Source organism: Protopterus annectens, chromosome 17.part0, assembly GCF_019279795.1.
Source record: "Protopterus annectens isolate FY-2018-M chromosome 17.part0, PAN1.0, whole genome shotgun sequence".
In the NCBI taxonomy this organism is placed as follows: Eukaryota; Metazoa; Chordata; order Ceratodontiformes; family Protopteridae; genus Protopterus; species Protopterus annectens.
Genome location: NC_056751.1, coordinates 38,015,560 through 38,038,626, shown reverse-complemented (window position 1 = coordinate 38,038,626; position 23,067 = coordinate 38,015,560). Strand labels below are relative to the sequence as shown.

At 41.4% G+C, this 23,067-nt stretch overlaps 1 protein-coding gene across 1 annotated transcript in view; it reads left to right on the top strand.

Moving 5' to 3' along the window:
• Nucleotides 1-23,067, top strand: part of WDFY3 (WD repeat and FYVE domain containing 3) — a 5,086,165-nt gene that overhangs the window by 3,475,061 nt on the left and 1,588,037 nt on the right. Inside the window, exon 32 of the mRNA XM_044059488.1 lies at nucleotides 9,460-9,597. Within this exon, the coding sequence (XP_043915423.1) occupies nucleotides 9,460-9,597 (138 nt within the window). The remainder of the gene's footprint in view (nucleotides 1-9,459; nucleotides 9,598-23,067) is intronic.

Below are 23,067 nucleotides of genomic sequence, written 5' to 3'. Positions count from 1 at the left end.
AACTAATCCATAGTCCCACCAGGGGCTCCAATATCCTAGACCTGGTCATTACCAACATGGGAAATCAATGCTCCATACATATGGTCACCCCCTCGTTAGTCAGGTCTGACCATAAGCTAATCACCCTTAACATCCACATCCCACCCCCACCCCCCAGTAAAGAAACCACCATAAAAAACTTCTCCAAAGCCAACTTCATGCTACTCAAGTCAGAAGTGACAAACTTCATGACACCCATGCAGACAGGAACTGAAAGTTCAACTGCTGAATCCTACACTAAGGCACTGTACGAGCACATCCACTCATGCATGAATTGTGCCATCCCAAATAGAACCAAAATGCTCTCATCCAAAAAAGGAAGCCAATCTGGTGGTCCCTGCCATAAACAAACTTTACAACAAAAGGAAGAAACTTTTGCAGAAAAGAGGAAAATCCCAGGATGCAAAACTCCCTTACTAGCCTCAGTAAGAAACTGAGATGCCTCATAAAATCCTCCAAAGCTAGTTATGAAAATAAAATTGCCAAAGATTCCAAAGACAACCACAAAGCATTCTATAACTATGTCAAGAATCTAAATGGCAATGCTCAGATCTGCTCTGAGCTAAAACAGAATGGCATTAAATATACTGATCCAAGGATATTGCCAATATCCTGGCAGATCGATTCAGTGCTAACTTCACCCCTCTCACCCCTAAATGGCCCATCTCAATACCGGAAGATTGCCAAATTCCAGTAATAATGGCCACACAGGTACAAAACGCACTCTCTAAAGCCAAGAATACAGCATCCATGGGACCAGATGACATCCTGGGCTGTGTACTACATGAACTACAATGTGAACTGGCACCTCACCTAAGTGTCATGTTTAATCATAGCCTCACCTCAGGTTTCGTGCCCACTGAGTGGCAGAGCTACAGTTATCCCAATCCACAAGGGGGGATCCACCTTGGATCCTGGAAACTACCGTCCCATCAGTCTGACAAGCCTTATCTGCAAGGCCATGGAGCGTATTATCATGGAACTTATAAACAAAGACATTGACAACCTTCAAACACTGGACCCCACCCAGTTTGGGTTTGTGAAGGGCCGATCTTGTCTCCTGAACCTGATTGACTTCTTTGAATCAGTCTCCAGAGCCATGGACAAGGGTAAGGTGGTCCACACAGCCTATCTAGACCTTGCCAAGGCCTTTGACACCATCCCCCACTCTGGAATCATAGATAAACTTGCTAAGTTGGGCATCAATCCCTATGTCACCCAATGGGTTGCTAAATGGCTTACTGATAGAACCCACACTGTAAAAGTAGCCGACTCCAAATCCAGCTCCAGACAAGTGACAAGTGGAGTACCTCAGGGTTCAGTCCTGGGGCCGCTCTTGTTTGGCATCTACTTGTCTGAAGTACAGGTCAACACTAAGGGACTCTGGCTAACAAAGTTTGCAGATGACTGCAAACTGGGAGCCATTATTGAATCCCCAAATGATGTGGATACTCTACAAAAGGGCCTTACAGAAACAGATGCTTAGTGCCAGAGCCATGGGCTCAAGCTCAATGCCAAGAAATGTATTGTTATCCCTTTGGGAAAAACATGTATCCATGAATTACCATATAGGTGGCAGTACACTAAACACAGAAAGTGTGATAAGAGACTTAGGGACACAGGTGGACAGTGGTCTCACCTTCAATAACCACATCGCCACAACAGTCAGGAAATCCTTCTATGTGGCACACCTCATCATGAAGGGCTTTTCATCCAGAAAAAAGGAGGTCATTGTCCCACTGTGCTCATCCCTCATTAGACCCATTATAGAATACAACGCCCCATTTGGTATGTACCTCTCAAGACATCTGCAACAACTGGAAAGGCCTCAGAAGTACCTCACTAAAAGAATCACAGGCCTAAAGCAGATGCCCTACGCTGACCGCCTTAAAAAACTCCAGCTATACTCTGTCGCATATCGTCTACTCAGAGGCGATCTCTGCTTAACATACAAGGCCATCTCAACCCCAGAGCTGTTGGACATGCTACACTTAAAGAAATCCCAATCCCTCAGAGCTACACGCTCCAGGGATCTAAACTTTGTCATCACAAAAAACAAAACATGCTGGAGGGATAGGTTCCTGACCCAGAGACTCCCCAGACTCTGGAATAGATTTCCCATACATGTCAAGCAGAGTGCCTCTTTGGACCTCTTCAAGAGGAACCTTGATGATTGGATGGGAGAAAGGAAATTCACCCCAGGGATCACGTCAGTCGCCCTGCTAGACAGGGGTCCAGGAAAGTAAATAATGTGGGAAGAAATAGCCAGGGAATTGTTATGGCTAGGCTTGTATAGGCCCTAGGGCTGATAGCCTAGTACCAACCTATGAACCTATAAGCAGTTTTCCAGTCTAGAGCTCCAGTGGATGATAAATGTGCAGCAGCTACTTGGGCTTCTTCCCATACCTTTATTACTCATTACAAATTGGATTTGGTCTTTAGGAGAAGAGCATCCTTTGGTTCAGTGGTGCTCAGGAACGTTCTTCCATGAGTCCTTCCAAAGTCTAAGATAGCATGAGACTCTGCCCCATATGTCAAGGATAAATGAAAATGGGCAACATCAGATACAGAAGTTATGCACTTACCATAAAGTTCCATCTGTGTTGTCCATTTTCATTTATCCTTGACTCCCCTCCCTACATCCCCTGGCCTTTGAAGACTCTCTGGTGGAACGGATAATGTACTTATGTCTTATGGTAATCGTTAAGGTATAGCAGATATGGCTTCCTTGAGGCTTTTTTATCTATCACCCTATATCTAATCTACAAACTCGATCTGAGGTAATTGGGAGATAGGGATTATGGGTAAAGGTGAAGCTCGAGAGTTTTTGGTCAGCGCGAGCTGTAGTAACAGCTGCATAGGTTCCGATATTGGAACCGAACCCCAGATGTCAAGGATAAATGAAAGTGGACCACACAGATGGAACATTATGGTAAGTACATACTACTTTTTTTATCAAGTTAACGTAACCTTTTCTGTCTAAAGGCCTTTCCTGTAGTATAACAATTGGCACAGCCTGCTTTTCTTTATAGTAAGTAATGTACTCTGTTTGTTTAAACCTGTAAGACTATTAACATTCCTTGTCAATATTTTTAATGCTACCATTCTAAGAAATATTTTTCTCTTTTAATACGACATTAATTCTGTTTGCATTTCCTTTTAACAGTTTAAATTGATGTGTTATTGTCTGGCAGGGAAATCTAAAAGCTTAAATTTAACAAACCCCACCCCCCACCCCATTAACACACACCAAGCATATATATAGCTGTATTCATTTTTATAAACAAAATGTGCACTGTCCAGGTTGGAGCATTTGCTGTTAATCTTCAACTGCTCACGTAGACGTTGCCGATAATAAAAATGAAGTTAACCATGCTAATGCACAGCTTCTTGCCTATGCTTACCCAGAGATACGCTTTTGTTTTTTCAGTCTTATCTCTGTCGTATTCCACTTCCCATGCATAGATAAAAACCTGCGTACATTAAAGTCACGCATACATTTTAACTAGATTTTTAGCCATTGTTTTAGCTTGCATCTAACAAAAAACTTGAACTGTCAAACTTTTACTTGCAGCTAATAGTGGAGTGGTATGTTCTTTTAAACTTGAACAGTTCACTCTTTACTTCATTTATTTTTACAGTAGTTAAGTTGCTTGTCTTTTCTTATTTAAGAGCCAAACATAACATTTTCCAGGGATCTCTCAAAAGGATTACCTTCAACAGGCTGTCTAAGCATCCCTTAACTGAAACATTTGAAACTCCTGGGTGATTCTACTCATTACTGTCATTTATCTTCAAGCTTACCAGTATAATTTTAAAGTTTATGGAAAACAAACACCACCATACTGAATGTGGCACCTCCCTACAACTTGCACAGGTCCAGATTAAAAAAAAAATAAACTGCTGGATGCCTCACACTCATGATCCCAGAGCATTAATTTACTGATTTCCTTCAGTTCTTATGGAGTTTTAGTGCATTGTAAAAAAGAAGTCACCTAATTTATAGTTGCTGTACTACTTTTTAACTGAACTGATATGCGTAGTCAAAACAGCCAGTCTAGTTTTAAGTTGTTTTTTAAGTACTTGGTACTCCACTGTCTCAGACCCATTCAGCAGCTGCACTGTCTCAGACCCATTCAGCAGCTGCCATCTTGCAACATTTTTCAGTGCTGCATTATAGCTTTTTAATACTTTACACTGTTTGAAACCAAGTCTTCCTGATAAAACATTCATTCTGTCCATTTGCCATGTTTTTTTTTCACTTGTTTTTGTAGGCATAAGCATACATACTTTAATTGACACAAAATATAATATTTTTTCATGCATTGTATATTGCATTTGTTTTCTTTATAACTGCTATTCACTCCATTAAATAAATTGTTGAAATGCTACCTTCTCCTGAACTTTAATCCTCCTCCTGAACATTATTCTGCATGTATTGTTTCCATTTATTTCTGTGTAATTTGCTCCTTGCCTTTCCTAAAGATCACAGTTCCAGTTCATCTCTGTAACAATATTCAGTACTTCACTTACATTTGTTTTAGGTTTTATTTCCATTCTCTAATAATTGCTTTTTTTGGCAGCCAGTAGCATCAAACATAATAAGGTCTTACTATCTCAAGGTAATTCAGATCCCTTGTCTTGGCTCAAATTAATCACTTCTTTAGTCACAGCCATTTGATCCCCCAGTATTTCTGATAGAGTATACTATAGGGTAGTTTTAAAATCTTTCAATTCATTACACTTTCAAAAATCATGTTCCCAATTACACATCTCTTTCCCATAACACCTTCAGCATTTGCTGTCTACCTGAGGAACAATTCTTTGAAGTATTTTGGCATATAAAAATACCTTTGCAAACACTTCCAAATAAAAGTCCTAAACCTTCTGGACTTTGTTGTATGCATATGTCCTTCCATTCTTCATTTGTAAATTGCTCTTCCAGTCTGTCTTCACATTTTTTTTCTGATCTTCTCTGATTGATTCTTAATGTTATCAAGCAGTATTTTATATGCCTTACTACTTATCCCGTTTTTAACAGCAGTTTCTATTCTAGACTCTAATAAAATCTCTGCCAGAGCAGGTCTTTCACTTAGGATTCCCCTATCCCTAATCCCTTTATCTTTGCCTATACTGGGATATCAGTCCCTGATAGGGAAAGTAATCTCTAACCTGCAGTCCAAACTTCTGTCTCATCTCACTCTTAAATTTCCCTGTCTAGTTAGTTGCCCCCAATATCTTGGGTCCTTTGCCAGTCTTCTACTGTAAATTCTGGACTCCTCTTGCCTTTTTTCTGTACCCCTGCATATACTCTTCACTACTAGCAAAATCTCCTTTCTTTATTCATGTGTTAATAGTTCCCAAAACTTTATGAATACAGTCATTATCACATTCTTCCCTCATGCCTTCCAAACTATCCATTCCTGGAGACTTCCCTCTAGGTCATTACTTTTTACCCCATTTCTTGATAAACATTTTTCATATTACTTAGATAGAATGGGATTTATTCTTTTCAGTTTTCCCACATTTCACAAAGTGGACTTTATGCTTATTAGTTACCCACTAATTCCACAAGCCCAACATGTTACTGATCATCATCCAACACTTCAAGCCTGGCAGTTGGCTTATATTCATCAACGGAGTAGTCACTTTTCCTTCATTTTTAATAAATTGAGTAAAACATAGCATGATATGTGTTTTTCACTTCTTCAGGTAATTCAGTAAGTCCAGTTTGTCTCTAGTCTTCATTGAGTTCTTCTTTTTCACTTATACTGGCATTTGGTATGAATCCATACTTCTCCCAATTATTTTGGATAGTTATTGGTCTTCCTTTTGTTGTTCCATTTTTTAATCTGAAAGGTTTTAAAGGCATAGTCCTTTCTTAGCCTTCACCAACAATTGTACTGGTTGTGAGTTGAGATTTGCAGCCCACTGCAGCTTGCTGAACTGTATTGTTGCTTGAAATTTATTTCCATCAAGGCTTGTTTTGCTTCCATAAAGGTCAAGGTACTTTTGGGAAAATAAACTTTAAAATAGCTGTATATAGTAGCTTAAGTCTCAGTCCTCTTCCTTTTTCATCCTTAAGTTTTGGGATGAATCTACTCCCCTCTGCCAAGTATACAACAAATAAACATTTTCTACAAAGATTCTAGTGTCACCTGTTTTGAAGACACTTCCTTTTTCCCATATTTTATTTAAAAGCAACTTTTGCTATTAAGTTTGCAGCTGTAGTCATATAGGTCTTAGCTGTTTCCTAATGAGGTTCAAAGCATATATACCCAATGGTACCACCTCAGTCCAAAGAACTTGCTGGGAATCACTAGTCTAGTTGCTTGTTTGGGCTTTCATGAAGCTGATAGTCCTCTCCCTCCATTTTTTCTCAAATGGCAGAAAATCTCAGGTCTTCTTACTCAGCCAGTATCTGATATATATCTTTTTTGGATAACTTGTGTTCAGTCATTCTTTCAGCTTCATTTTTATCAGGTCACCAACTGTTTATTCTTAGCTTCTTCAGTTTTCTCTAGTTTATTGCTTGATATATTTCTCCAATGTTCCACTTATTTTAAACACCTCATTGTGCGTTCATTTTTTTCTTCCACAGTAGCAGCAGTCTAATCTGATTCTTGCTAGTTTGCCAGATCCATTTTTTTGACTGAATTTCTCTAAGAATTTACATTTTTTTTTCTTTGAAGACATCCAGGGAGTCTTTTTACAGCTGCAAACTGAGCAGGTCCCAAAATAATAACTTTAACTAGCCTTTTTTTCCTCCAACTTTTCAGTTCCCGTGCTGGGAAGGCTATTTTCAGTGTTTTGATTCAGCAGCTGTCATACCAGCAGTCTGTACTCTCTCTCTCTCAGGATCATGAACATCCTGCTACTTCTGTCAACTTCTGAAACATGACTTTTCAGCTCCTGTCCTTTGATATCTTTGTTATTTATCATTTTTTCATTACGATGGTATTTTTCATGCTATGCCCATGGTGCTTTTGGCACTGTTAACTGACTTGAGTATCAACAGGTTTCGTTTCACTCTTAATTTGCTTGTATTTGTAATTAGATATTACATGACTGCATATTTCAGATGTATTTGCATGTATTGTTGCAGTATTCATTATTTTCCTGGTTGTTACAAATTTGCAGTATTGTACGTCCCTAATTTTGTACTTTGACACCATTTACGTTGCAGCTTTCATTGATTAAGGTCTTTTTCATGTTGGCAGAATACATATACACATGCCTGATCACATCAAGGCTATGTTTTTGCTACCACATTAGTTGTCTTCCTCTTGTGCCTGTTGACATTGGAGGTTATTAAAATTTCTGTGCCCTGGCTGTCTCTTTGTAGTGGCTCCCTATTGAAATGTTGGCACTTGAACTGCTGAGTGCCAACAAGCCAAAAAAATTGATTGAAAGTGAGAAGTGTCTCTAACATTTCTGTTTTTCTTTAAACTTCTTTTTTGCAGGGGGAGGGGGGTAAGCCCTCCCTCCACCCCCAAACATATATATACTAAGCCTGAGATCTCCATACCTCAAGGAAGAGGCAATATGCTGAAAAATGGCCATTTCAGACTTATTATATGCAAATTTTTTTTTTTTTTTTTTTTTTTCATCCATTCAGTCTGTGTTTCGGGACTCACTTTAGCAGGTCCTCACATTTCAAATTGTTAGCCTTTATAGCTCACTATTATGCTACCTTAGGCGAGATTCCTTTTATTTTGATTTTGACCTCGTTTGAATGTGCAACAGGTTACGTCAGATTATGTTTAAGCTACTCTACAGTCTCTTGTAATGGTCTTGTTTTCTTTTGTGTCTTCTTCAGAGCATGTTACCATGGTAATAGTGCTGACAGGTGGGGTACCACTTTTTAACCATTGGTAGTCTGCTAGCTCTTGGAATTTTTGCTAGTTCATCAGTTAGTATATGGCAAGATATGACAGAGTATACATGACTTGTTGATTCATATAGATCAGACAGTTCTTGCTGAAATGAAAAAAAAAATACAATTTTTACTGTCCAGTACTGTTGCACATTAATAGGTCCTGTCCTTTTTATGTTATAGCTGCCACCCCATTCTTATGAAAATGACATATACCCAATCCTCCAGTGCTTGTCAGTCTGTATATCTATATTATTACTTACATTCTGTAATTCAAGGTTGGGGAAGAGATAAAGTCTAACCCAGCAAGCAAGAGGCACAGTAAAGGTGCTCTCGATTTGACACCAGTGTATCAAAGGGCATACTTCTTTTGTACCTGCAGTCACATGCATATTAAGGGCCTGTGGAGCATTGCTAAACCATATGTCCATAAAATTGGTGGGGGAGGATGGAGACACCAGCTGAAATGTAAGTGAGCATGGGAAGAACATGCAGATTCCACATAGAAGGCACCCCAGCCAAGAATCAAACCAAGGAAGCCCAACTGTGAGTCAGTAACACTAGCTGCTGTGTACAGCTGTGCCCAGTCTCTGCTTGAACGTTATGTCCCACAGAAACTGCAAACATAGTTGCATCATTTTTTTATACTGAATTTGTTTGTGGTAATGCTTCTTGTTCCACTGTTGTAGGCAGTCTTTGGCATAGAGGATAATGATGGGTTATGTCCAATTTCCCATTGTCAGTTTGCGTACCACAGATCATTTGCAGTTATGCAGTCCATCACTGTAATATCCTGAAATGTTAAAAAGGTAATTTTATTTCCATTTTTTGAAAATAGTGACCATCACCTTTTGTTGTATTTTTACTTCCTGTATTGATACCTAGGGTTTCTGGTAACTTTACACCTGGCTGTTCTTTAGTTCTCTTTTCTGATAACCGGAAATCATTTTACTGGCATAAATGGAATGAGAGATTACAGAAAAGAATAAAACACTTCAAACTGTGGATGTAATAACCGAGACTATTTCAGATATCACTCTGTCAAATGGGGTACACTGTGTAACTGTAGTTGGTATGTGATGTTTGCATCAGAAAAGTGGTGTGCGCATGCTGTTGCAGAACAAATAAACATGATGGTAAAAGGCTGAAAAATGAGCAACTGTAGGCAATATAAAATTTTAAAAAAGTTAATTACTGGTCTTTTAGATGGACCAGTCATGCTGTATTTAAGAGTGCTTGTCGAACAACTGTTTCTTTTTTCTGATGATTAACCACAAGTAACAATAACAATTCAATCTCTGAACTCCCGAAGTGCACAAGACATTGGTAGAAATGTGAACTTTTCTGTCATTATGGTTATTACAGCACTTGATCAATCTAATAGCATTTAGCTCTTGGAAATTGAATTCAGAAAAACTGGTGAACTGGTCAATAGTATTTGGAAGAGCCTTAACAGTAGAGTATGTAAAATGTTATGGCTGAATTGACGTCTGCTGTGATTCATTGACTAATCCTCCTTCTTACCTTTCTACTTGTTGTTATAGTTTGATCTGGACTCTATATGGACCTTTATATTTGGAGTCCCTGCCTCGAGTGGTGCAGCAGTGGTTTCGTCCATTCATAGTGTATGTACAGAGGCTACTTTTCTTCTTCTGGCTATGCTGAGGAGCATGCTGAATTCAGTAAGTGTACTTAATATTGGTGGACCACAACAATGTTCTGAGAGTACTGTCTGTGCTAGTTTGTTTACATGCACATAGTTATTGCTTCTGCATGTATTAATATTGATGAAGTTTAACAAACTAGCATAAGCAAGTTCAATGTTGGCAGGTGGGGGTAAAACTGAGCATCCCATATACACAGATTTGGTCAAGAGAGAGATTTCACTTGTCAGTACATCACAGCCACTTAGTTGATATCATTAGAAGTGAAGCTGGAGTCGTGGACTATGGTGTATGGGGCTGTGGCAGGAATGCTGCGTGCTGGTCACCTGTCAGACATCTAGGGAGTGAAACAGCAGTAGAAGAAGCTCAACCTGTCACAGAGCATTATCCCTACCTTGATGTTCTATAAACTGTGCACTGCTCTCGGTTTTTCTTCAGTTTAACAATGAAAAATCTGTCTTGGAATAAGGAGCTAAGCCTCTATACAACTCTTCTTATAAAGCGTATATCTGTGGTTATTATTCTGAAAAATAGCTGTAACTATAGAGATGGTAAGGTTAAATAAGGTAGCTGTTTAGATAAAGCTATCTTGTTTGTTACATGCAAACAGAATATTTTGAAAACTTCAGATTTTAATTTACAAATCATAAAGAATACTTAGCATTTTCTTTTTATACAGACTTCCAGACTTCATTATGTAATATTCATTAGCATTTCTTAGCTGTTAAGTTTACTGAGTTTTCTTTTTTTATCACTCCTTTTCAGTTGTCATAGTACTTTTGATAGTGTAGTAACCTTTGCAATATCTGTGCAGGACATATTTGAGAACATTTGTTTTTTTCCTAATATTTGGCTTTGTCAACATAGTACTCATCATGATGACAATTTTCTATGTCTGGAAGTAAGTGATCCAATAGATAAATAATTTCTATGCTGGTTTATTTAGCAGAGCAACAGCAGAGAAAATAATTTGAATTAGTTAAAAATATTTCATTTTTTTTTCTCTATATATCTTTTTTTACTTATGAATATATTTTATTTACTTATTTCATTCCTTTTTTAACTGGGTAGACAGACTGTTCTTAAACAAAGGATCTTCTTCAGTCACAACCCAGGCAGAGTGGCAACCACAAACATAAAGCAATGTATTCATGAAGAATGCACACACACCTGTATGTATATGTATACATGCGTGTATATGTATGTACACACACGTGTTCATTCTTCATGTATGCCTGTTTGCTATACCCTATACACACGCACATACATATATGTATGCAAATACAGTAAGGAACCATTTACAGAAGTGTCATTAACTTAACAAATTAGTATAAATTGCCTAATAAATTTGATCACTAAGAAATCCATTCACTGGGCAGTAACGCAAAAATAATGTTGACATTGATGAATATTTTGCATATTATATGCTTTACTTGGAGCAGCAGCCACAGATTTCACACATAATTTAACTTACATTTTTGTGCATTTCCCATTTTCACAACATGTTTTGCTGAAATGCTGTTACAAGGTTTTATACATCAGTTCACACCTCTCCCACCTCTTCTTAGGCACAAGTTAGTTTTCTTGTGACAACGCCAAGAAAGGAAGTTTGGGGGTTAGAGTTTCTTTAATCATACTACCCAGATGTTCTTCATGTTTCACTGTTGCAGTCATTACATTTGAGGTCATCTGCTTGCAGTAGCCCTCAGTCGGCGTGATTAACAAAGTCTTGGGTCCTGCGTCGGTTGCTGTCCCTTCTTCCATGATGTCAGGGGTATAAAACATGCAGCCGATGCCATTACATCAGACTTTCTTGCCGTGCAGTTCCCAAAGCAGAAGCAGTTCGCAAGTGCCAGTCGGCCGACTCCTGAAATGTTCATTTTCAAGTTTCAGAACCAAAGTCTTCAGCTAAAGCTAAGTACCCCGTTGGGAAAACTTTTTCTTGCTCCTTACCAATGTCCGTAAAAGTTAATAATTGCATTACATGTGGAAAGCAAATACCTCATAAAGATTTTCATTCGTACTGTATTCCTTGCTTAGGCCCTGACCACGACGTACCTTGCTGTTGGTTTTGTGCTTTATTTAATCAGCACACTATCCGCCGTCGGTATATTTTCACCTCTAAATATTTCAGTTTTCGGCTTAATTATCCAGAAATGTCGGTTAGCCATCCGACTACCGGGATTTTGAAAAAACACAAAGATAAAGACAGAGACAGGCCGCCGAGGTCCAGAACTGCCGACGACACTTCTAAGCTAGTTGCCAGTTTGCCGGTACTCAGTGAGGCGCTTTCGCAGCCCCTGATACCCACTACTTCTGATTTGCAGGCCTCTACTGAGACCCATTCGGAGTCCGGTTTGCCATGAGATGCTTCAACTATGGAACCCATAGATGTCTCTACCTTGGATGGGTCCAGAGCCGCTGTGCAGGCACCGGCTTCTGAGGGTGTATTCAGGCCTATGGACTTGCATATTAAACAGATGCCTCCTTTTTCATTTAGGCCTAAATCTCGAACCATGCCTAAAAATGCCCAGGCCGTATGCTCAGGCCTCTAGAAACCTTACATACTCTAAGGGAGCATTTCCACTGGGAAAGCCAGAATTTTACTGATTCAAAAAAGAGGCTTAGGGATTTCTTACTCCTGCCTCAGCATAGGCCTTTAGCTATTCCTCCTGTACTAGACATTGTTGTTGATGCTTTTTCGGAATCTAGTTTGGCCCTTGATTCTTTGCCTCCTGCTCCCAGAAAACCTGACAGATACTACAGGGTTCCTGATTCACACAAGTTCCTTTTTAAAAAATCCTATTGTGGATTCAGAGACTATTTCACAGGTACCCAAGGGCATTAAGGCTTCTACTGCTAAAAGTCCTACCCCTTCTGATAGAGACTCCAGGGCGCTGGATAGATGGGGTAAGAAGGTTTACACTTTTGCAACCTTGGCCATTAGGGCTTTAAACTGCCAGTTTCATATGTTAAAGTATCAGCAACATGTTGTTGGATTGCTTAAACAGAAAATGATGTTGATTCCTGACTGTGCTGAAGTGAAGAATTACAGGATTTAATGCATTCTGCTGAACAGGTTGGAAAACATACTTTGTAATGTGGATTTGATTCATTAGAGGCCTCTTGCATGGCTGCTGTTACTGGGTCTGTGCTCAGAAGGCATGCTTGGCTTAAGGAGCAATCTTTGCCTGATCATGTTAAAGCTAAATTGTTAGATGCTCCCTTAAATCAGGACTGCCTGTTTGGCAACAAGGCTGAAGAAGTTCTTAAAAAGATGGAAGATAATGCTAAATCTATGCAAACTGTTAAAGATTTCTTACAAGTTCAGCCTCCTAGATTTAGTAGGCACTGGCCCTCTAAGAATTGGTCCTTTCCAGCCCCTTCCAGGTCTTCTCAAGCCAAACACAGACACAGCAGAAACCCCATGTTTCAGTCCCAGGGGACACACAAGACTAAGCAGTGGGGGGTTTCCGCACCCAAATCAGGGAGTAGTAAGACTCCGCACTATGGAAAACTGTCTCAATGACTTTCTTTTAAAACTTCCAAGCACTTCCCAACTGAATGCTCCTTTAGGCGTAAAAATTGGTCTGCAGGCCAGAAACCTGGATCTCATTACCTAGGACAAATGGGTTTTAAATATAGTGTCCCGAGGATACAGATTTCACTTCCACACCTTACCAACACCAAGCTGGTTGCCAGATCTACCCCCAAATCAGTGGGCAGAGGCCCAAAATCAAGTACTCTCTCTCTCTCTTAAGCATGGGGGCTATTCAGTTGGTACCAGAAGAGGAAAAAGGGACAAGGTTTCTATTCGAGACTTTTTCTGGTACCCAGAAAAGACAATACATGGCGTCCTATCCTGGACCTTTCTACTCTAAATACCTTTTTGGTTTTTCCAAAATTCAAGATGCTGACTCTTCACCAGCTGCTTCCTATGCTAAGCAAAGATGCATGATTGGCAACACTAGACTTAAAAGAAGCATACCTGCACATCCCTATCAGGGAGTCTTGCAGAAGATACCTACGCTTCAAAGCAGGCTACATGCGCTATCAGTTCTCTGCACTGCCCTTTGGCTTATCTACAGCGCCCAGGATATTTACAAAGTGCCTAGCGCCAGTCATTGCATTCTGCAGGCAAAGAAATATTCAAATATATCCATACCTGGACGATTGTCTAATTCAGGCAGAAAGCGAGGACAGACTTTTGAATCATCTGGCCTTTGTTCAAAGGGTACTGACTTGTCTGGGGTACATCATAAACGAAAAGAAATCACACCTGGTACCCTGTCAACAAATTATATTCCTGGGAGCAAGCTTGAATACAACTTCCCAGATGGCTTTCCTCACGCCAGAGAAACGGACTCATTGGACAACCTACTTCAAACAAGTGGCCACAAAAACCCAGGTATCTGCAAGGCAAATACTGCAAGTCTTGGGGTTCATGTCCTCCTGCACTCTTCTAATTCCATATGCAAGGCTGCATATGAGGAAACTGCAATGGTATCTCAAAAGCCTGTGGTGTCAACATTCACAGGATCTAGAAGTTATGATTCCTATCATACCTTGCCTATGCCTAGAGTTCCTTTGGTGGGCAGAGGCTTGCCACCAAAACAAGGGACTACCATTCACACTACCCCATGCCACCCAAACCTTAACAGATGCATCAGACTATGCATGGGGGGCTCACCTGGCAGGGAAGTGCATTCAGGGCAAATGGAACCCAAGTCAAATGCACCTACACGTAAATCAAAAGCAAATGTTAGCTGTACAGAATGCTCTGACAGCCTTCAAGGACCACATTCTTCCAGGACAATTAATGGCAAAGACAGACAAAACCACGGTCATGTTGTACATAAACAAGCAGGGGGGTACACACACTTACCCACCTTGCAGACTAGCCATGGCATTGTGGAACACAGCCTTGAGCTACCAAGTGAATCTACAAGCTCAATTCATGCCAGGAAAACTAAATACACTGGCAGATGGACTAAGCAGAAAGCTCATGGACCCACATGAGTGGAAACTGGAACCAAGGATTTTCAACATGTTGACAAGTAAATGGAGGAGCCCAGATATAGATCTGTTTGCCTCCCCGCAGAACCATCAATTGGACAAATTTTGCACAAGGATTCCCCAGAAACTAGCTTGGAAAGTGGATGCTGTATCCTTCAGCTGGAAAAACCTATCAGTTTATGCCTTTCCTCCTCTGCCTCTGCTCTCGAAGTTACTACTAAAGATCAAACAGGACAAGCCAAGGATGATTTTAATTGCACCAAACTGGCCATGCCAACACTGGTACCACCTCCTGTGCAGTGTGTCATGCTTGGCCCCATGGCACCTGCCTCAGACTCCTTCCCTGTTGTCTCAGCAGGAGAACCAGATTCTGCACCCTCAGCTGCAAATCCTGAACCTAGCAGCCTGGCTAATTACCTAATCTCTCTTTTACCACCCCTCAGTAAATCAGTGATGTATATCATTTTAGAGGCTAGGAGGCCTAGTACTAAAAAATCTTGTGCTGCAAAATGGAAAAGATTTTGTACCTGTAACCAATCTCAAGGGATGAGCGCAGCAGTGCCCAGTTTACCTCAGATTCTACAATATTTGACTGAGATGCTTTGTAAGGGCTTGTCCTTTTCCTCCATCAAAATTCATGCCTCAGCCATTTTAGCTCATTATAGCACAGAGCCTCCCCTCTTCTCTCACCCACTGCTCAAGCAGTTCCTCAGAGGGGCCAGAAATTTAAGGCCACCGAGGAGAGCTCCAACTCCAGCCTGGGACCTTAACTTTGTCTTGGTGAAACAAACTCTTCCTCCTTTCGAGCCAGCTGCTACTGCACATTTAAAATTCCTTTCCTGGACAACAGCTTTCCTTTTAGCAATCAGTTCTGCAAGAAGGGTATCTGAGTTACAGGCCCTTATGGCAGTGGAACCTTTCATCATCTTTCATGCCGACAGGGTGTCCCTCAGAACCAATCCCTCCTTCATGCCCAAGGTGGTATCCAATGTGGCTCTTAATCAGTCCATTCATTTGTCTACCTTCTTTCCTAACCCACAGAACAAAGGGGTACGGATACTGCACTCCTTAGATGTGCACAGACAACTCAGAGTCTACTTGGTCAGGAGTAAACCTCAAAGGAAATCTGAACAACTACTGGTGGCATTTGCTGCAGGGACAGAGGGGAAAGCTATTTCAAAGCAAACCATTTCAAAATGGATAGGCCACTGCATTCATTTCCGCTATAACCACCATGGAAAACCTATCCCACAGGGCATCAGACCCCATTCAACCAGGGCTGTATCTACCTCTACAACCTTTCTCAGGGGCGTCCCTACAAGGGACATCCTAGAAGCTGCTACCTGGAGTTCTGTACATACTTTCACCAAGTATTATCATTTGCCAATTTTCTCTAAATCCAGAGCTGGATTTGCCACTGCAGTCTTGCAGGGCCTTATAGCTGGTCCTAATTCTATTTAAATTCCTCCTCCCAACCTTAGCTGTGGGAATCTCCCCAAATGTAATGACTGCAACAGTGAAACACGAAGAACATAGTACATTTGTGTACACTTACAATAAATGTAGATGTTCGAGTGTATTCACTGTTGCAGTCCTGGTTACCCTTCCTCCAGCCCCCTTTCTTCTTTTGGCTATACCTCTACTCTCACTTACTATGCTGAAAAAGCTTTTTGGTGTATTTGCTTTTTTGTTGGAGGTATATCCTTGTATTATAGATTTAATTGTTTCCCATTAGGGGGACACCTGACATCTGGGGCAAGAAAAACTGATGTAATGCCGTCGGCTGCATGTTTTATACCCCTGACAACCTGACGTCATGGAAGAAGGGGCAGCAACCGACGCAGGACCCAAGACTTTGTTAATCAGGCCGACTGAGGGCTACTGCAAGCAGATAACCCCAAATGTAATGACTGCAACAGTGAATACACTCGAACATCTACATTTATGGTAAGTGTACACAACTGTACTTTCCTTATATCGTAAAATAAATTTGCAATTTTTACCTAACATTTACTTTCTTTAGTAGTAATTAATCCTGTTTTTTGATTGACTTTTGGGTCCCTGTGCCTTTGTAGTGCCCTTCCTGTTGAGTACACTCTAGCTTAGCAGTGAACATGTCCACAAAGTCTTGTAGTGCTGCTTAGCTGCACTACGTATTTGTAGAGGATGATAATCACTTAAAATATCATGACCCACGCGAGCAAGTCGTAATGTAGAGACTGAATTGTTGAAAATCTGGACATGTATTATACTACGTTTAGGGTTGCCATTACTTGGAATATTCCCTTTTTCCTGAAATATGGCAATCTCAAAGTTGGCATAAATAAGTTTAAAGGATTTGGGGTACAGGGGGCTTGCTGTCTGCAGTAAAGAAGTTTAAAGGAAAGAACAATGTTCAGTATTTGCTCTTCTTATGGAGTTTCAGTTTTTTTTTTTTTTTTTTTTTTTCGGTAGTTTGGCACTCCACATTTCAAGTCCAGACATTTTAATTTGGAGCTGTAAGGGAATAGCTGCTGTGGTATAGTTATACCTCATTCACTGAAGTGTCAGACTGATCATCACTGTGAAGGTTTACCATAAGATCCTTCCCTGATTTCTAATGTAACCCACTTTAGATACACAATACTAGTGACGGTCTGTCATGGTAGGGCTTTGTCACATTAGCATGGTAGAGTTTGTTTCTGTGGTCTGCCTGACATATCGCCACCTAATTGATATTACTGTTCTGTACTCAACTAACACTTTTGCCAGAGCTGATCTTTTACTTAGTGCTCCCCTATCTCTCGTTTTGCCTGTACTCTGTCAATCCCTGTTACAGAAGATGGTCTCTAACCTGCAGTCTGAACTTCTGCTTGGCCTCATCGAGTTCTGTTACCTTTCTCTCTCTCTCAATTTATTTGATCCCAGTAAATTCCCTTCATTTCTGATGTTCATCGTGTTTCACTGTTGCAGTCATTACATTTGGGTTATCCTGCTGGCAGGCTACCCGTAGTCGGCCTGAATTCCAAAGTCTAGGTCCGGCGTCGGTTGCTGTCGCCTCCTCCCTGACATCAGTGCGCCAGGGGTATAAAAGATGCAGCCGACGCCATTTTCTTCCGTCTTTCTTGCCGCGCGGTGCCTGAAGCAAAAGCAGTTCTCAAGTGCCTGTCGGCCGACTCCTTAGATTTTCGTGTTCGAATTTCAGATCCGAAGTCTTCATTTAAAGCTAGGTACCTCGTTGGGGAAACTTTTTTCTTGCTCCAGTCCGATGTCAGAAAACGTTAATAATTGTATATCTTGTGGGAAGCAAATACCTCATAAGGACTTTCATTCTTAATGTATTCCTTGCCTAGGCCCTGACCACGACGTTGCTAATTGTAGGTGCTGTGCTAGATTTAACCAACGCACTATTAAGCGTTGGTATGATTTTGCATTTCACTATTTTGGCAGAAGACTTAATTACACAATGTCGTCGGATAGCCATCCGACTACCGCAATTCACAAGAAACGCAAGGAAAAAGAAAAGGACAAACATCCGAGGTCCAAAACTGACGAGGCTTCTTCTAAGTCAGTCGGCGGTTCGCTGGTTCTCAGTGAGGCACTTTCGCAGCCCCTGACGCCTGCTACTTTAGAGCCGCAGGCCGCTACCATCTCCCACGTGGAGCTGACTAGGCCGCTGGAAACTCAAGGTATTGGAACCTCGGAAACTATTCCCTCAGATGGGTCCGGAGACGCTGAGCAGGCATCGACTTCTGAGGGTGTTTTCAGGTCAACACAATTATATGTAAAAATGACTTCAACTTCAAAGACAAAGACTAAAGCACCTTTAAAGACAAAGAAACAAGTACAGTAGCCCCATGGGCAGGCCTCCATGCCTAAAAAAAGATGCTCAAAATGGCCGAAGACCTAATTACTTTGATCAGGGGTTCCCATCCCCCTCCTGATAAGAGGCCTAGGCAAGAGACAAAATATGAATCTTCAGATCAGGTTTCCATTTCATCTGATTCCTCTTCTGATCAGGAATACTCTCTTCCTCAATATGAGGATTCTGATGCTGAAGAATCTATCCTTTCAACCTCTCCTCCTGAGGATTATTCTTTTGGGGAAACTCTGCATACCATGAGGGAGCATTTTCACTGGGAGAGCCAAGATTATTCAGAATCTAAGAAAAGGCTCAGAGACTTCCTTTTACTGCCTCAGCACAGGCCCCTTGCTATTCCTCCTGTGTTAGACATTGTAGATTGTTTTTTCAGAGTCCCATCTGACTCCTGACTCCTTGCCTCAAGCTCCTGTTAAGCCAGACAGATACTACAGGGTTCCTGATTTACATAAATTTCTTTTTAAAAACCCTGCTGCTGACCCAGAAACTCTCTCTCAGGGTCCCAAAGGGGGTCAAGGCTTCCAGTGCAAAAAAACCCTACCCCCTCTGACAGGGATTCTAGGGCACTGGACAGATTGGGAAAAAAGATTTACACTTCTACTACCTTGGCTATAAGGCTTTAAATTGTCAGTTTCACATGCTTAAATATCAGCAATATATTATGTCACTGCTTAAACAGAAAATGTTGATAAATTCTGAATGTGCAGAAAACAAAGAAATGCAGGATTTATTGCATGCAGCTGAACAAGTTGGAAAGCATACTTTGCAATGTGGTTTTGATTCTCTGGAGGCCTTCTGCAGGGCCGCTACGGGTTCTGTCATCAGGAGGCATGCTTGGTTAAAGGAACAGAATCTGCCTGATCATGTTAAAGCAAAATTATTAGATGCTCCATTACAGCATGATACCTTGTTTGGTGTTAAAGCAGAGGAGGTGTTGAAGAAAATGGAGGACAAAGCAAAATCTATGCAAACAGTCAAGGATTTCTTACAGATACTGCCTCCAAGATTTAGTAGACACTGTCCTGCAAAGAATTGGTCCTTTTCAGTGTCAGACAGGCCACAAAGGGGCGGATACAGATGCCCTAGAGGCAGGTCCCAGCCCCAAGGCACATACAGGTCTAAACAATGGGATGCTTCTACTTCCAAAAGTGGAGAAGACAAATCACAGCCTTACAGGAAATAGTCTCATTGACTTCCCCCTGCTTGCGCCAAGCACTTATCTTCTGGCAGCACCTTTAGGGGGAAAACTAGCACTTTTTCATCAAAATTGACACATAATAACCCAGGACAAATGGGTCTTGAACATAGTGTCACAAGGTTACAAGTTTCGCTTTCATACCCTGCCAAGGGCTCACGGTATGCCAGACTTGCCAAAAAATCAATGGGCAGAGGCACAAAAGCAAATTTTATCCATCATGGACATGAGGGCCATTCAGCAAGTACCAGAGCAGGAGCAGGGACAATGATTTTACTCAAGACTGTTCTTGGTACCCAGAAAGGACAAAGCCTGGAGACCAATACTGGACCTATCTATTCTAAACACATATCTGGATATTTCAAAATTCAAAATGTTGACTCTGCAGCAGCTTCTGCCCATGCTGGGCAAGAAGACTTGGCTTGTGACTTTAGACCTAAAAGAACCATACCTGCATGTCCCAATCAGACAATCATGCAGAAGATACCTCAGATTTATAGCTGGCTCAATGCACTACCAATTCTCTGCACTGCCCTTAGGCTTATCTACTGCACCCAGGGTCTTCACAAAATGCCTGGCTCCAGTAATTGCATTTTGCAGACAAAGAGAAATACAAATATATCCTTACTTGGACGACTGCCTCATTCAAGCAGAGAACAAGGACATTCTACTACAGCATCTGGCATTTGTAAAAAGATTATTAGCATGCCTAGGGTACACGGTAAACGAAAAGAATTCAAAACTTTTATCCTCTCAGAGATAATATTCCTGGGTGCAAGCTTAAATACAACTGCCCAGATGGCTTATCTCACGCCAGACAAACAAAGGCAACTGACTACTTATTTCAAACTGTTGGCAACAAAGGCCCAGTTATCTGCAAGAAAAATTCTGCAGGCTTTGGGCTTCATGGCATCCTGCATTCTGCTAATTCCATATGCAAGACTGCATATGAGGAAACTTCAATGGTATCTAAAAAGTGTTTGGACTCAACATTGCCACAGCCTGGAAACAATAATTACCCTCATTCCCTGCCTGCAACAGGAGTTTCGATGGTGGGCAAAGGCCTGTCACCACAACCAGGGACAGCCATTCACATTACCCCCAGCCAGGCAGACATTAACAACAGATGCATCAGATTATGCCTGGGGGGCCCACATGGCAGGAAGATGTATTCATGGCACATGGTCTGCAAGCCAAATGCATCTGCATATCAATCAAAAAGAGCTGCTAGCTGTTCAGAATGCCCTGACAGCCTTCAAGGATCTACTTCATCCGGGACAACTACTGATAAGGATGGACAATACCACAGTCATGTGGTACATAAACAAGCAGGGAGGCACTCATTCCTACCCCCTTCGCAGACTGGCCATGACTTTGTGGGACACCGCAGTGACTTACCAAGTACATCTGCAGGCACAATTCCTGCCAGGAAAGATAAATACTCTGGTAGACGAACTAAGCAGAAACCTCTTTTATTCCCACGAGTGGAAATTGGATGCGCAAGTCTTCAGCATGATAATAAGGAAATAGGGATGCCCGGACATCTATTTGCCTCCCCTCACAACTGCCAACTACAGAGATTCTGCACAAGGACTTATCACAAGCAAGCATGGAAAGTGGATGCTCTATCTTTCAGCTGGAAAAACTTAACAGTATATGCCTTTTCTCCACTGCCCCTCCTCCCCAAGGTACTCCTAAAGGTCAGACAAGAAAAGCCAGAAATGATGCTGATTGCCCCAGACTGTCCCTGTCAGCACTGGTACCCAATCCTAAGGAACCTGTCTCAATACCCAGCCTGAACATTACCTCATATTCCTCACTTACTGTCCCAACAAAACAATCAGATCCTGCACAGCCAACTCAAGACCTTAAATCTGGCAGCATGGCAGATAATGTAATCATTCAAAACACCCCTCTTTCTAAAGTGGTGATGGATGTTATTTTGGAAGCCAGGAGGCCTAGTACCAGAAAATCTTAATGCTGAAAAATGGAAGAGATTCTGTGCTTGGAACCAGGCACAAGGGGTTGACACGATTGTACCAAATATTGCTCAGATTTTGCAATACTTAACTGAGATGCTGAACAAAGGCCTATCCTTTTCATCAGTTAAGATTCATGCCTCTGCCATTTCAGCTCATTGAAATACAGAGCCACCTATTTTTTCTCATCTTTTTCTAAGGCAGTACCTCAGAGGAGCCAAAAACTTAAGGCCTCCAAGGAGATCACCAATACCTGCATGGGACCTCAATTATGTCTTGGAAAAACTCACCCTGCCTCCTTTTGAGCCAGCCAATACAGCTGATATAAAATTCTTATCTTGGAAAACAGCTCTGCTCCTAGCAATAACCTCTGCAAGACGAGTCTCAGAGCTACAGGCACTCATGGCTGTGGAACCTTTTATCATTTTCCATCCAGATAGGGTTTCTCTGAGGACAAACCTGACATTCATGCCTAAGGTGGTGTCCATTGTGGCCCTTAACCCAAACTATTCACTTGCCTACCTTTTATCCTAACCCACAGAATAAGGGTGAGAGACTTTATTTGGACATACACAGACAGCTGTGCTTCTACTTGGACAGAACCAAAGCTTTCAGAAAGACTGAGCAATTACTAGTGGCATATGCTGCAGGATCACAAGGAAAGGCCATCTCAAAGCAGACAATTTCAAAGTGGATAGGCCACTGCATTCATTTCTGCTATTCCCAACATGGCAAACCAGTCCCTAAGGCCATTAGGCCACATTCAACCAGAGCAGCAGCCACTTCAGCAGCCTTCCTCAGAGGAGTACCAACCAAAGACATTTTAGAGGCTGCAACCTGGAGCTCAGTGCACACTTTTACAAAGTACTATCACTTACCACTCTACTCTAAATCCAGGGCGGGCTTTGCCACTGCAGTTCTGCAGGGCCTCATAGTCACTCCTAATCCTATTTAGCTCCAGCCTCCCAACCTCAGCTTTGGGATTCAACCCAATTGTAATGACTGCAACAGTGAAACACGATGTACATAGTACAGTTGTGTACTTACCATAAATGTAGATGTTCGAGTGTATTCACTGTTGCAGTCCAGGTTACCCACCCACCATCCCCCTTATCTTTGCTGGAACTTATCTGTGCTTCTCTATTCTATACAACCTATGTGGTGTATTTGCTGTTAGAGGAAAGAATACTTTTCTGTGGTACATGTATGCTTTATTGACATATTTTTAGCCTACCCTTTTGGGGGCACCTGACATCTGGAGCAAGAAAAACTGAAGAAAATGGCGTCAGCTGTATCTTTTATACCCCTGGCACAGTGATGTCAGGGAGGAGGCGACAGCAACCGACACCGGACCTAGACTTTGGAATTCAGGCCGACTGTGGGTAGCCTGCCAGCAGGATATCCCAATTGTAATGACTGCGACAGTGAATACACTCAAA